Source organism: Hyaena hyaena, unplaced genomic scaffold (assembly GCF_003009895.1).
Source record: "Hyaena hyaena isolate Hyena2069 unplaced genomic scaffold, ASM300989v1 scaffold_162, whole genome shotgun sequence".
In the NCBI taxonomy this organism is placed as follows: domain Eukaryota; kingdom Metazoa; phylum Chordata; class Mammalia; order Carnivora; family Hyaenidae; genus Hyaena; species Hyaena hyaena.
This window is the reverse complement of record NW_024080795.1, coordinates 2915398-2929651: the sequence shown is the minus strand read 5'-3', so window position 1 is coordinate 2929651 and position 14254 is coordinate 2915398. Positions and strand designations below refer to the sequence as shown.

The following is a 14254-nucleotide window of genomic DNA, read 5'->3' as shown; positions in this document are numbered from 1 at the left end:
CAATGTGGCCACATTGTCATGGGTGCTACTTCCCAAGTGAGGCCTTATTTTAAAATAATAATAGCTAATATGTATATAGCACAAAAATCCTTTGAGATAGATACTATCATTGTCCCAATTTTACAACTGATGAAACTAAGGTGTAAACAAGTTAAGCAAATTACCAATTTTACACAGTGAATCAGTGATGGATCCAGGATTCAAACTTTGATTCAGAACTCATGCTGTTAACCGTCACTCTACACTGCCTGGTGTGGTTAATATAAATTCCTGTCTGTAAGTACTACCCTTTCCATTAAGTACATTTTGAGCTTCTGGGAGCCTTCTAAAAAGCTCAGAAAACAAGGAAGATGTTCCAAGAGTCTCTTAATTTTAGTACTAAAAATAGGATGAATCCTCCTGGGAAGTATGCTCTTGCATGGTAGGAGAACTTCTTTGGGAAATCCGTGTGAGAAAAAAAAAAAAAAAAGCCTTGAAGCGTGCCCCCAAATACTTCTGAAAGATCAAAACCCAGTGACTATATGTGTATCTCCACATATGTCTATTTAATTTAGGAAGATTTTGGTCCTCACAAATTAACTAAAACACTGAATTATTCAACTAAAAGATATATGTGGTTGGTCTGGTGAGATTTACTCCAATCACATAAGCACAAAAATGTGTTTTTGTTTTCCAGCTATTCATACTGGCATTTGTTCTGAGATCGTCAGGACTATAAGATGATGAGGATTGTAAATCAAAATAAGGCTTCATGATTAATCATGTTGTCATTCTAGTGTGAAGATCTAGTGCCCCTTGAAAAAGGTCATGCCCTGAAAATCCTTTCCTTGTAATGCTACTAGGAAATTATGGCTGTGGTATCACCACTGCACAAAGACAAAATCACCTGACTTCCGCCTCGGCCTCATAACTCTACTCCAAGAAGACTTTTTCTTTTCAGATTCATTCTGTTTTCTGATCCTAATTCTGGGAGCACACAGAACATAAAGGAGCCTTCTAATTATCATTAGAGGTAGTGAAGAGCCTCCTTATAGGATCAGCCTGTAATAAATAAGCAGCTGTAGTTAGAAATTTAGCAGCACCTAAATACTTTTTCACTCTGACTGCCCTTGGTCTTTATTTCTATTCAGAGCTTCCTTATCCTGTATTAGGTTATACTGAGGATCCTGTTACAAAGCCTTACTCTACTCCCTGAATTACTTGTCCATAAGGGTCTCATACCTTCTGAGATCTGGAATCTGTTCTAGAAAGAGAATCTGAAGAGATTGCCTACATTGTGAGTCTTGATGGCCTTTCTTGCCGACTAGCTCCTAAGACAAACCTTCCTATCCACGGCCTGCACTCACTAAGCCATGACGCCTGCCTCATGAGTCTGAAACTGGATCCTCTTATAAATGACCCCAAATTCTGATTTGTGACTAGAACATGATGGGAATCTTATAGACAATCAAAAACAAAACAAAACAAAACAAAACAAAATATCTTGACCTTAATAATGAGCTGGTCTGTGATAGCACTCATACTTGATAGAATTAAAACAAACAAAGTAAATAAAAATTTGAGTGGACAAAAAAGTATGAAATCACTTTTTATTCAGATTCTAGTATAATAACCCACTTTCTCTTTTTGCTATAACATCTTACTTCCAAGCAAAGAGCAATTGTAGGGTTAAAAAAATACTAAAGTTAATTTCTGAGCAACAAACAATTAGTAAGACTGAATACTATGAAATAATGTTTCTCATCATGGATTTTTACCCTCAAGCATTTCTTTCCTTCAGCCAATTCAATGTAGTCTCAGTCAAATCAGTGTCATGGCATCAGGTAAGACAGAAAAGCCAAACAACTGGCCTTGATCCATTCACCAAATCTGTACTGAACGCATATATTGTGGGTTTGCACCAGGCACTGTGTGAGGTGGTAAAAATAAGGTAGTCCATGGGACAGTCAGGGATTCTTTCCTCTGAAAGCTTAAAATTTAGTAAGGAAGCAGAAACTAAATAATTACATAAATATATAAATGCAAACTATAATAAGATCCATGCAGGAAAAGTTTGGAGTGTTATGAACAATTGCGACAAAGAGATCTGATTTAGTTTTAATGAGGTTAGAGAAGGTTTGTCTAATGAAATTTCTTTTAGGCTGAGATATGAAGGATGAGTACGACTTCACCAGTCAAAGAGGGTATGAAGAATATTTCCAGCAGAGAGAACACAATGTGCAAAAGCTCTGAGGTGTGACTGAGCTTGGAATGCTTCATAAAGACAGTATGGCTGGAACATGGTGAACACATGAAGCCACAGTGTAAGATAAGATTAGGGACAGATCATGTAGAGTCTTGTAGGTCATGGCAAATAGGTATGATTCTTTCCAAATCTAATTAGAAACCCTAGAGTGGCTTTAAGCATGGGAAAGATATAATGATAATTATATATGTTTGTAAAAGTTCTCCCTGGCTGCTGGATAAAGAATAGACTATAGTGAGACAAGAATAGAGGTAGGGAGATCTGGTAAGTGATGGTGGCTGACTAGATAAATGTCGGCTGTGGATACGGAGAGTTATAGGTAGATTTAAAATATATTTAGGAGGAGGAGCCAATAGGACTCAGTAATTGGAAGTGCAAGATGAGGAAGAAACGAGAGTGAACTGGGCACAATTTTATGTCATGGATATGAAACACCTAAAAACAAATTTCAGGTTAATGTCTATAGCAGGGGAAAAACAATTAGCAATTTTATGATTCAAATCTAATTACATTTGAGCAGTGAATTGGCACATTTTCTTTAAGGGGGAGGTTCAAAGCAAGTTTCAGGTGCTCATTCTGTAGATGAGGGAATTAAAACTTACAATGGATTGTGCTACTTGCAAATTAATCTTGTGATGTGTCTGAGAGTTTTATCTCCCAAATTAGAACATAAGCTTTCACAGTATCCCTTCTTTTGTAAACATCTTTTCCTAATATCATCTGATTTAGGACTGAGGACAGCAGATGCTCAATAAATGTTCCTCAAATTAAAATGAATTTAATTTCTTCTTTCTCAGCAGATAGAAGAAAATGGCTATTTTGGGTACTGATAGTGGTAGTGAAATGACAGAATTCATCTTGGTGTGTTTGTCCAACTATCCCAAATCCCAGGTTGCCTTTTATTGCACCATGGTAGTCGTCTGCCTGATCACATTGGTGAGTAATAGTCTAATCATTGTCATGGTTAGAGTTGATGACCAGCCTCACACCCCTATGTATTCTTCCCTACGTAACCTGTTCTTCCTTGATATCTGTTTCTCTATGTATTTTTCCCTAAGTAACCTGTCCCTCCTTGATATCTGTTACTCTAGTAATTCAGTGCCTTTTTTGTTGTTCAATGGTTTAAAAGACTACACCACCATTTCTTATACTAGCTGTTATGGTTAGATGACTATCGCTATTTTTCTGGGGATGACAGAGTGTCTCCTCCTTGATGTCATGGCTTATGATAGAGTCATTGCAGTATCAAATTCCCTGCATTACACCATCATTATGAAAAATCAGGTCTGCGTACAGTTGGCCATGGTGACCTGGTCCAGTGCCTTTCTTTTGGAAATAATACTGATCACTGTAATTCCTACCCATTTTTGTGGAAGCAATGTCATCAATCATTTTACCTGTGAGGTCCAGGCCCTATTGAAGCTCACCTGCTCAGACACCTCAGTCATAGGCATATTCACACAGCCCCTACCTTTGACCTTCATTCTCATATCCTATACTCACATTGTGGTTCCCATGCTAAGGATCTGCTCTGCAGAGGCCAGGCTCAACGCTTTTTCCACCTATGGATCCCATCTGACTGTGGTCACCATACTTTATGGAACAGCCATCTATATGTACCTGAAACCTCAATCAAGGGAGTCCCAGGACCAGGGTAAAGTCATCTCTGCATTTTATGCTATTGTAACTTCTATGTTGAACCCCCTCTCTTACACCTTGAGGAACAAAGATGTGAAAGATGCCCTAAAGAAAGAAAGAACCCTAAAAAGGACATGAATATCCCATGGAAGTTCATCTGACAGCTTGACACTGACTTATAAAAATAACAATGTATAAATAGAAAACAATATTTTCATAAGACCATTGGTTCCAAATGCATTTCTTTCTATTTCCAACAGGCATGTGATAAAGAACACCTCCCACTGAAAAAGATATGTTAAACATTTACAGTGCTATTTATTTACATAATAAATTATGCAAGACAATCTTGTGGGAGCATTTATAAAACAAAATAATAATTAGTACATTTTAATCCTGTGTAGTTATATGTCATTTTACTGAATGAGAAATATTTCAATATTCTAAGATTCTATTTTATAGATGTTAAGAACAAAGTTGCAAAATGGACATTGTTTCTCTCAATGCTTTTTGTATGAGATATATCATTACCCAATCTTCAGAGATATGAATGTTAGTGGGCAGAGAGGAAAATTACTTGAGTGCTAAGTAAGACTTCCACATAGAAAGTCTTCTGATGAAGCAAGAAGTCCTTCATGACTGTGTAGGTACTGAGGGCCAGAAATGATGACCCTATGGAAGTTACAATTACATGTCTTGATAAGTAGATCAGGACCCATTTATCTGTCAATGTACCCTACTCCTGAATAATCACATGCAGCTTCCAAAGTTGACCTCACAAACAGAGCAAATCCAATTCCTTTAAAACTCTTTAAGAAACCAGCAAATGTGTACTGTATTTTTGGATTATAAAAATTATAAGGCTCATTGTTTTTAAATACATGAGGCAGGTAGAGAAAAAATTTAAAAAGCACCTGTAGGGGCTCCTGGGTGGCTTAGTCGGTTAAGCGTCCGACTTTCGCTTAGGTCATGATCTCGCGATTCGTGGGTTCGAGCCCCGTGTCGGGCTCTGTGCTGACTGCCAGCTCAGAGCCTGGAGCCTGTTTCAAGTCTGTGACTCCCTCTCTCTCTGACCCTCCCCTGCTCAAGCTGTCTCTCTCTCTCTCTCTCCTAGAAATAAATAAAACGTTAAAAAAAATTTAAAAAAATTTAGTTTGTATCCTGGACAATGTAAATGACAGATTTTGGATTCTGATATATTCTTCCAAAGAATTTTGCTTTATATGATGTTTTTATATCCAAATACTGGATTTTCCCTCCATTTTTAAAACATNGAGCCTGGAGCCTATTTCAGAGTCTGTGTCTCCCTCTCTCTCTGACCCTCCCCTGCTCGCGCTGTCTCTCTCTCTCTCTCTCTCTCTCTCTCTCCTAGAAATAAATAAAAATATTTAAAAAAAAAAGCACCTGTAATCCCAACACTCAATGAGGTACTTGCATTGGTTCTAGAATCCAGCAGACATTTATTTAAGTCTGCTACTCACGGTTGTGTGGGATTTGTTACTTTGCATCTCTCAGTTTCAATTTTCTCATCTGTGAAATGGAGATTACAAGAGTGCCTACCCCACGAAGCTGGTTTGAGAATGAAATGAGATGATGCATGTTAAGCTTCTATCATAATATTTGGCATGTAGTTGACACTGAATACATGTCAGCTAAAAAAGAAAAAAACCTGTCAATTCACTCTCTAACATCTATACTTATTGTATGAGTGTTCATTCATTTATGTCTGTACCAATAATGACTGTATATTTTTAAAATAATTTATGGGAATATGATAGACTAAAAACAATAGGTTCTGTTGTCTTAAAATGAATTTGTCTTGTTAGAGATGAGGTTGAATATGTTTCCTATGTTCATTGGTCATTTGTATTTCAAGACTCAGGGTCGTTGTCATTGTGTCAAAATGACAATGAACCAATCCAATTTTGGATACAGAAAATGCTACAGTTGGTTACTTGTGACTAGTAAAAAGCCCCCAAATTCATTTCAACATTGATTCACTCCACCACTGTTTCCAGAGAAATCCTGACAGGAAGATCCTCAGTTTGATCCATTCTATTTCACTCTGTGAGTAAAAAATTAATACCTAATTGGTCAACAACAAAAACCAACAGAAGACTATTGTAAGTGAAAATGAAAATAATAAGTGTGGGAATGCCAACAGAACTTTATAGAAAGGGAATATACGGTGTTGTGCAACTTTTGCTGTAACATCACCGATTTAATCTTGAACAAATTCTTTTGTAAGTTTTATTTCTGGCCTTTCTAATACTCTTCATTTAACCTAAAGCATGAAGGGACTAATAACTAACTAACAAGATATGGTGAGCAGATAAAGTCAAACACTAGAGGGGGGAAACAAACATGATTCCTCAAAAGGAAGGGAAAAAAGGAGTGAAACTGCAAACCTAATACTTATTGGAGTTTGATCATTTTCATTAGGGACTAAGAAGAGGTAGAGAAGAACAAGCAATGAGATGTGACTTTTGCTGAGAGAGAGAAATTTATTGGGGAAAGGCAGGGACCTTTTTAGCTGCAAGAGAAAATTAGACAGGTGAACTAATGTCTTCCCTTTTGATTACCTCAGGAAGAAGTTAGACAAGGTTCTCTCTAGAGAGAGAAATATGTTACATCTGGAAGTGGAGAACAAGCTGTAGAAGATTTCTGACAGGAAATCAAGACTGGATGAATAGAAAGTGTAAGTAAGAGATTATAAGAACAACTAATCAGTTAGAGATATGTGCGTGAGTTGCCTTTCTGTTAAAAGTGTATTGGGAAAGCTGTCTTCAAATCTCTCTTGTGTCACTAAATGAACAAGTTTGACTTATAATAAACAAAGCAATACTTTGGAAGTACCTATACCTTGGGAGGTGTTTAAATTTCTTATCTCTGCCAAACAGCACTTATGACTTGCAGCTGATAATGGGCAAATCTGCCTCCCTGCACACCATCTTCTCATTTTTTGTGCCAAAATCATCAGGCAGTGTTTCAGAAGGTTGAACTGACCCCTTCAAAACCGACATAACTGAGAAAAGAGCTTCATGCTATGTCCTGGCAGCATCAGAGCAAAACAAAAACAAAAAACAAACAAACAAACAAAAATAACAACACCTGGAAGTGTTCAAAAGAAAGTTACAGTTTTTTAAAAGCTAAGAATATATCATTGACTTTTGAGTGAGTTTGTCGACACACCAATACTAAGTAATAAGAAAGTGAAACTCCTTGAGTTTCAACAAGTCATGAAAGCAGAACTATTAAAGCTACTCTTTTCATCATATGGAAAGGAGCACACAGAAAATGACTCACTTATTCCTGCAATATTTTTATTGTTGTTTTGATTAAAACAGTTACCAGATAGAGGTGCCTGGGTGGCTCAGTTAAGTGTCCAACTTCGGCTCAGATCATGATCTCATGGTTTGTGGGTTCGAGCCCCATTTCAGGCTCTGGGCTGACGGCTTGGTGCCTGGAGCCTGGTTCGAATTCTGTGTCTCCTCTCTCTCTGCCCCTCCCCCGCTCCCTCTCTCTCAAAAATAAATAAATATTAATAAAATAAATAAAACAGTCACCAGATAAAGTTTTTTTCGCTAACATATTTGAGTCAATGGCCCTGTATACTAGTATTTGCCATCCCACATAGACACAAAGACATGCACACACAGGCTTTATTGTTAGAAAGACCTCGTTTGAATTCAGACTTTTGAGATTTAAAAGACCACTTCTTGGGGACTCCTGGCTGGTTCAGTTGGTATAGCATGTGACTCTTGACCTCAGGGTTTTGAGTTCAAGTCCCATGTTGGGCATGAAACCTACTTAAAATTGAAAATAAAAGACAAGACCATTTTTTAGCTGTGCAACCTTGGGCAAGTTACTTTAACCTCTCTGATACCCCCATCCTCATCTATGCAGTTGATAATAATAGTAATACTCATTATAATAATAATAAGTCTCTAATTCATAGGGTTGCTATGAGGACCAAATAAGATTAACAACACAGAACACCTAGCACAGTATTTGCAACAATATGTTGTTAAAACAAGCCTGGTAACACGGATAGAGAAAGATAGGATAGGCATTTTTTAAATAGTGTGATCGGGAAAGTCCTGAGATTTTGGAACTTGAACAATGAGGGGGGAAGTGTGTGAATATGTAGGAAAATAATATTCCAGGCAAGGGCACTAAACCAGAATACATAATGTATTTGAAGAACACCAAGGAAGCCATGTGCCTGGACAGGAATGAGCCAAAAGGAGGAAAGCAGCAGATGAGCTCAGAGAGGAACAAGAGAGCAAATTGCATAGGTACTTCTTGATCATTGTAAGGGCTTCAGCATTTTTAAAAAGGTTTGTTGAGATATAATTCACACGCCATAATTTCACTATTTAAAATAGCACAATTCAATGCCATTTAGTACCTTGACTAAGATGTACAATCATCACCACTATCTAATTCCAGAATATTTTCATCAGCCCCAGAAAGAAACCCTGTACACGTTAGCAATTACTCCCCATTTTGCTTTTCCCTCAGCCTCCAGCAACCACAAATGTACTTTCCATCTCTATGAATTTCCTTATTTGAGACATTTTATGTAAATGAAATAATACAATATATGGGTTCTTATATTACCATAATGTTCTCAAGGTTTATTTATGTTGATTAATGTTTTATGGCTGTATAATATTCCAATATATGAGATATACCAAATCCATCCAGTTCTTCTCCTTTTGTTTTTAGAAATAATAAGCTTCAGAATGTGAATACACTTGTATCTGCAAAACTAGAGAAATGTAGGAACCCATACCACGGGAATATATGCAGTTCCTAGTTTCTCCTCATCTTAGCCAATGCAACAAGCTATTCACTTAGTTTATTTATTTATTTTTTTTAAATATTTTTATTTATTTCTAGGAGAGAGAGACAGCATGAGCAGGGGAGGGTCAGAGAGAGAGGGAGATACAGACTCTGAAATAGGCTCCAGGCTCTGAGCTGGCAGTCAGCACAGAGCCCGACTCGGGGCTGGAACCCACGAACCGTGAGATCATGACCTAAGCGAAAGTCGGACGCTTAACCGACTAAGCCACCCAGGCGCCCCCCACTTAGTTTATTAGAGCCACCTTGATATCTATAAAATTGGTATCTTATTGTGATTTTTTAAATGTTTATGTATTTTGAGAGAGAGTGTGTGTGTGTGTGATCAGGAGAGGGGCAGAGAGAGAGTCCCAAGCAACTCGGTGCCACCAGCATGGAGCCTTATGTGGGGCTCAATTTCAGAAACTGTGAGATCATGACCTGAGCTAAAATCAAGAGTTGGTAGCTTAATGGTCTGAGCCACCCTGGTGACCCTCATTGTGATTTTGATTGGCATTTTCCTAATAACCAATGATGTGTATTTTTTATGTGCTTATTTTCCATTTGTTTACCTTTGGAGAAATGTATTTTCAGATCTTTTGCTCATTTTTAATTGGGGTATTTGTTTATTATTGAGTTGAAAGAGCTCTTTTTATCTTCAATGTATGAATCCCTATTTGATACCTAATTTGAAAATATTTTTCCCAGTCTGTAGATTGTCTTTTTACTTTCCTAGTAGTATCCTTTGAAGAACAAATGCATTTTAATTTGATAATACAAATTTATTGGGGTTTTTTGGTGTGTGCCTTGCGAGTTTGGCACCATATCTAAGAAATCAGTACCTAATATTTAGGCCTGTGTCACAAATATTTATACCAAAATATTTATGCTACAAATATTTATGCCTATGTTTGTTCTAAGAGCTGCAAGCTTTTAACTCTGACAATTAGGACTTCAGTCCATTTTGAGTTAACTTTTGTATATGCTGTGCAGTGGAGTTTCAATTCAACCCTTTTGCAGGTGCATAGCCACTTGTCCCAAAACCATTTGTAGAAAAGACTGTCATTCTGCCCATTGAATTGTCTTGGCACCTGTGTCAAAAATAAATTAAGCAAAAAATATATGGGTTTATTATTAGATGTTCAATTCTACTCCATTGATCAATATGTTCACCCTTATAGTAGTACCACACAGTCTTTTTATTTTTTAGTATAGTTGACACACAATGTTACATTAGTCTCAGGTGTACAACATAAGGATTGAATTTCTGTATACATTATGCTATGCTCACCACAAGTATAGCCACCATCTGTCATCATACAATGTTTTTGAAATATAATTGACTATATTCCTTATGCTGTGCCTTTTATTCCCATGACTTATTTATTCCATAAGTGGAAGTCCATAACTCCCTCTCCCCTTCATTCCCCACTCCTGTCCTCTCTGGTAACCATCAGTTTGTTTTCTCTATATACAGGTCTGATTCTGCTTTTTGTTTGTTTCTTCATTTGTTTATTTGTTTGTTTTTAGTTTCTACCTCGAGTGAAATCATATGGCGTTTGTCTTTCTCAGTCTTACTTCTTTCTTTTTTTTCAGTTATTTTGCTCAGCATAATAACTTCTAGGTCCATCCATGTTGTCACAAATGGCAAGATCTCAATCATTTTTATGGCTGAGTAATATTCCACTATATCTATCAATCTATCTATATAAAGATATAAAGATTTAGATATAGATAATCACATCTTTATCTAACCACCTATCCATTAACACTTGGGTTGCTTCCATTATATAGATAGATATATAGATATAGATAGAAAGATGATAGAGACAGAGACAGACACAGAGACAGACAGACATAATCACATCTTCTTTATCTATCCACCTATCCATAGGGATGTATATATCTCTTTGAATTAATGTTTTCATTTCCTTTGGGTAAATACCCACTAGTAGAATTACTGAATTATATAGTATTTCTATTTGTGATTTTTGAGGTACTTCCATACTGTTTTCTACAGAGTGTTCACCAGTTTATATACCCACCAACAGTGTACAAGGATTCCTTTTTCTCCATTTCTTTGCTAACACTTGTTATTTCTCATCTTTTTGATTCTGGCCATTCTGAGAAGTGTAAGGTGATCTCTCATTGTGGCTTTGATTTTCCTTGAAGATTAGTGATGTTGAGCATCTTTTCAGGTGTTTGCTGGCCAGTTGTATATTTTCTTTGGGAAAATGTCTATTCAGGTTCCTGTCTATTTTTTAATCAGATTACTTGCTGTTGTGGCTGTTGTTGCTGTTGCTGTTGTTTTGGTGTTGTTGTACAAATTCTTTATATATCTTGGATATTAACCCCTTATCAGACATGTCAGTTACAAGTAAGTATCTTCCCCATTCAGTAGGTTGCCTTTTAGTTTTGTTAATGGTTTCATTTATTGTGCAAAGCTTTTTATTTTGGTGTAGTCCCAATAGTTTAGCTTTCTTTTGTTTCTCTTGCCTGAGGAGACATGTCTAGAAAATAATTGCTAATGTCAATGTCAAGGTATGTTATGTTTTCTTCTATGAATTTTATGGCATTATGTCTCACATTTAGATCTTCAATTAATTTTGAGTTCATTTTTGTGTATGGTGTAAGAAAGTGGCCCAGTTGCATTCTTTTCATGTGGCTGTTCAATTTTCCCACCAACATTTGTTGAAGAGTCTGTCTTTTCCCCATTGTGTATTCCTACCTCTTTTGTCATAGATTAATTGGTCATATAAATGTGAGTTTATCTCCAGGTTCTTTATTCTGTTTCACTGATATATGTGTCTATTTTTGTGCCAGTTGCAAACTGTTTTGTTTATTAAAACTTTGAAGTATATCTTGAAATTGGGATTGTGATACCTTCAGCTTTGTTCTTCTTTGTCAAGGTCTTTTGTGGTTCCATACACACTTTAGAATTATTTGTCCTAGTTCTGTGAAAAATGGTGTTGGTATTTTTATAAGAATTGCTTTAAATCTGGGGACTACTTTGAGTAGTATTGACATTTTAACAATATTAATTCTTCCAATCAGTGAGCATAAAATATCTTTCCATTTGTGTTGTCTTCAATTTCTTTCATCAATGTCTTACAGTTTTTAGAATATAGGCCTGTCACCTCCTTGTATAAGTTTATTAGTAAGTATTTTATTATTTTTGGTGCAATTATAAATGGAATTGTTTTCTCAATTTTTCTTTCTGCTACTTTGTTATTAGTGTATAGATTCACAACTAATTTCAGTGTAATTAATTATGTATCCTGCAGCTTTACTGAATTGATTTCTTACTTTTTTAATAGTTTATTGTCAAGTTGGTTTCCATATATCACCTAATGCTCATCCCCACAAGTGCCCTCCTCCATGCACATCACTCCCTTCCCCTCTCCCCCACCCAACTCAGCCCTCAGTTTGTACTCAGCATTCAAGAGTCTCTCATGGTTTGCCTCTCTCCCTCTCCCCACCTGTTTTTCCCCCTTCTTCTCCCCCATGGTCCCCTGTTAAGTTCCTCCTAATCCACCTATAAGTGCAAACATATGGTTTCCTTCTCTGCCTGACTTATTTTGCTCAGCATAACACCCGCAAGTTGAAGACTTTTCTTCTTGTTGTCCAGTTCTCCCAGCACAATCTGTTAAAGAGGCTGTCTTTTTTCCATTGGATACTCTTTCCTGCTTTGTCAAAGATTAGTTGGTCATGCATTTGTGGATCCAATTCTAAGTTCTCTATTCTGTTCCATTGGTCTATATGTCTCTTTTTCTGCCAAGACCATACTATCTTGATGATGACAGCTTTGTAGTAGAGCCTAAAGTCTGGGATGATGATGCCTCCCATTTTGGTTTTCTTCTTCAATATTACTTTGGCAATTCTGGCTCTTTTGTGGTTCCATACAAATTTTAGGATAGTTCATTCCAGGTTTGAGAAGAATGCTGGTGCAATGTCGATTGGGATTAATGGAATGTGTAGATTGTTTTGGGTAGTAATGACATTTTAACAATATTTATTCTTCCGACGCATGAACATGGAAGGTTTTTCATTTCATTGTGTCTTCTTCAATTGCCTTCATAAGTTTTCTATAGTTTTCATCATACAGACCTTTTACATCTTTGGTGAGGTTTATTCCTAGGTATGTTTTATTTTGTGCAATTGTGAATAGGATCAGTTTCTCGATTTCTCTTTCTGTTGCTTCATTGTTGGTGTATAAAAACGCAACCAATTTCTGTATGTTGCTTTTGTACCCTGCAACTTTGCTGAATTCATGGATCAGTTCTAGTAGGCTTCTGGTGGAGTCTGTCGGGTTTTCCATGAAGCGTATCACATCATTTGTGAAAAGTGAAAATTTGACTTATGTTGGCCAAGTCTGATGCCTTTTATTTCCTTTTGTTGTCTGGTGGCTGATGCTAGGACTTCCAGCACTATGGTAAACAACAGTGGTGAGAGTGGACATCCCTGTCGTGTTCCTGATCTCAGGGGGAAAGCTCTCAGTTTTTCCCTGTTGAGGATGATGTTAGCTGAGGACTTCTCATAGATGGCTTTTATGATGTTTATATAAGTTCTTTCTATCCCGACTTTCTCGAGGGTCTTTATTAAGAAAGGATACTGTGTCTTGTCAAATGCTTTTTCTGCATCTATTTACAGGATCATAATGGTTTTTATCTTTTCTTTTGTTAATGTGATATATCACATTGATTGATTCACAAATATTGAACCAGCCCTGTAACCCAGGAATGAATCCCACTTAATCAGGGTGGATAATTCTTTTTATGTGCTGTCGGATTTGATTTGCAAGTATCTTGTTGAGGATTTTTGCATCTGTATTCATCAAGGATTTTGAACTATAGTTCTTCTTTTTGCTGGGTCTGTCTGGCTTGGGAATCAAAGTGATGCTGGCTTCATAAAATGAATCCAGAAGTTTTCCTTCGATTTCTATTTTTTGGAATAACTTGAGAAGAATGGGTATTAATTCTGTTTTAAACGTCTGTTAGAATTCCCCAAGGAAGCCATCTGGCCCAGGGCTCTTATTTGTCGAGAGATGTTCGATAACTGATTCAATTTCTTCACTAGTTGTGTGTCTGTTCAGATTTCCTGTCTCTTCCTGTGTGAATTTTGGTAGTGTGTGTTTAGGAATTTGTCCATTTCTTCTAAGTTGTCCAATTTGTTGGCATATAATTTTTCATAGTATTCCCTGATAATTGCTTGTATTTCTGAGGGGTTGGTTGTAGTAAGTCCATATTCATTTATGATTTTGTCTACATGGGTTCTCTCTCTTTTCTTTTTGAGACGCCTGGCTAGAAGTTTGTCAATTTTGTTTATTTTTTCAAAAAGCCAACTGTTGGTTTCGTTGATCTGTTCAACTGTTTTTTTTTTTTTTTTTTTGCTTTCTAAATTGTTTATTTCTGCCCTAATTTTTATTATTTTCTTCCCCTACTGGTGCTCCTGTTTCTCTCCTTCTAGTTCCTTTAGGTGTGCTGTTATATTTTGCACTTGAGCTTTTTCTAATTTCTTGAAATAGGC

The 14254-nt window shown here is 36.6% G+C and overlaps 1 protein-coding gene across 1 annotated transcript; it reads left to right on the top strand.

Moving 5' to 3' along the window:
• The first annotated feature begins 3154 nt into the window (after positions 1-3154).
• LOC120236833 (olfactory receptor 13H1-like) lies at positions 3155-4021 on the top strand. The gene is given in 1 exon segment (XM_039239854.1): positions 3155-4021. A coding segment is annotated over 1 exon segment (867 nt).
• The last annotated feature ends 10233 nt before the right edge of the window (positions 4022-14254 follow it).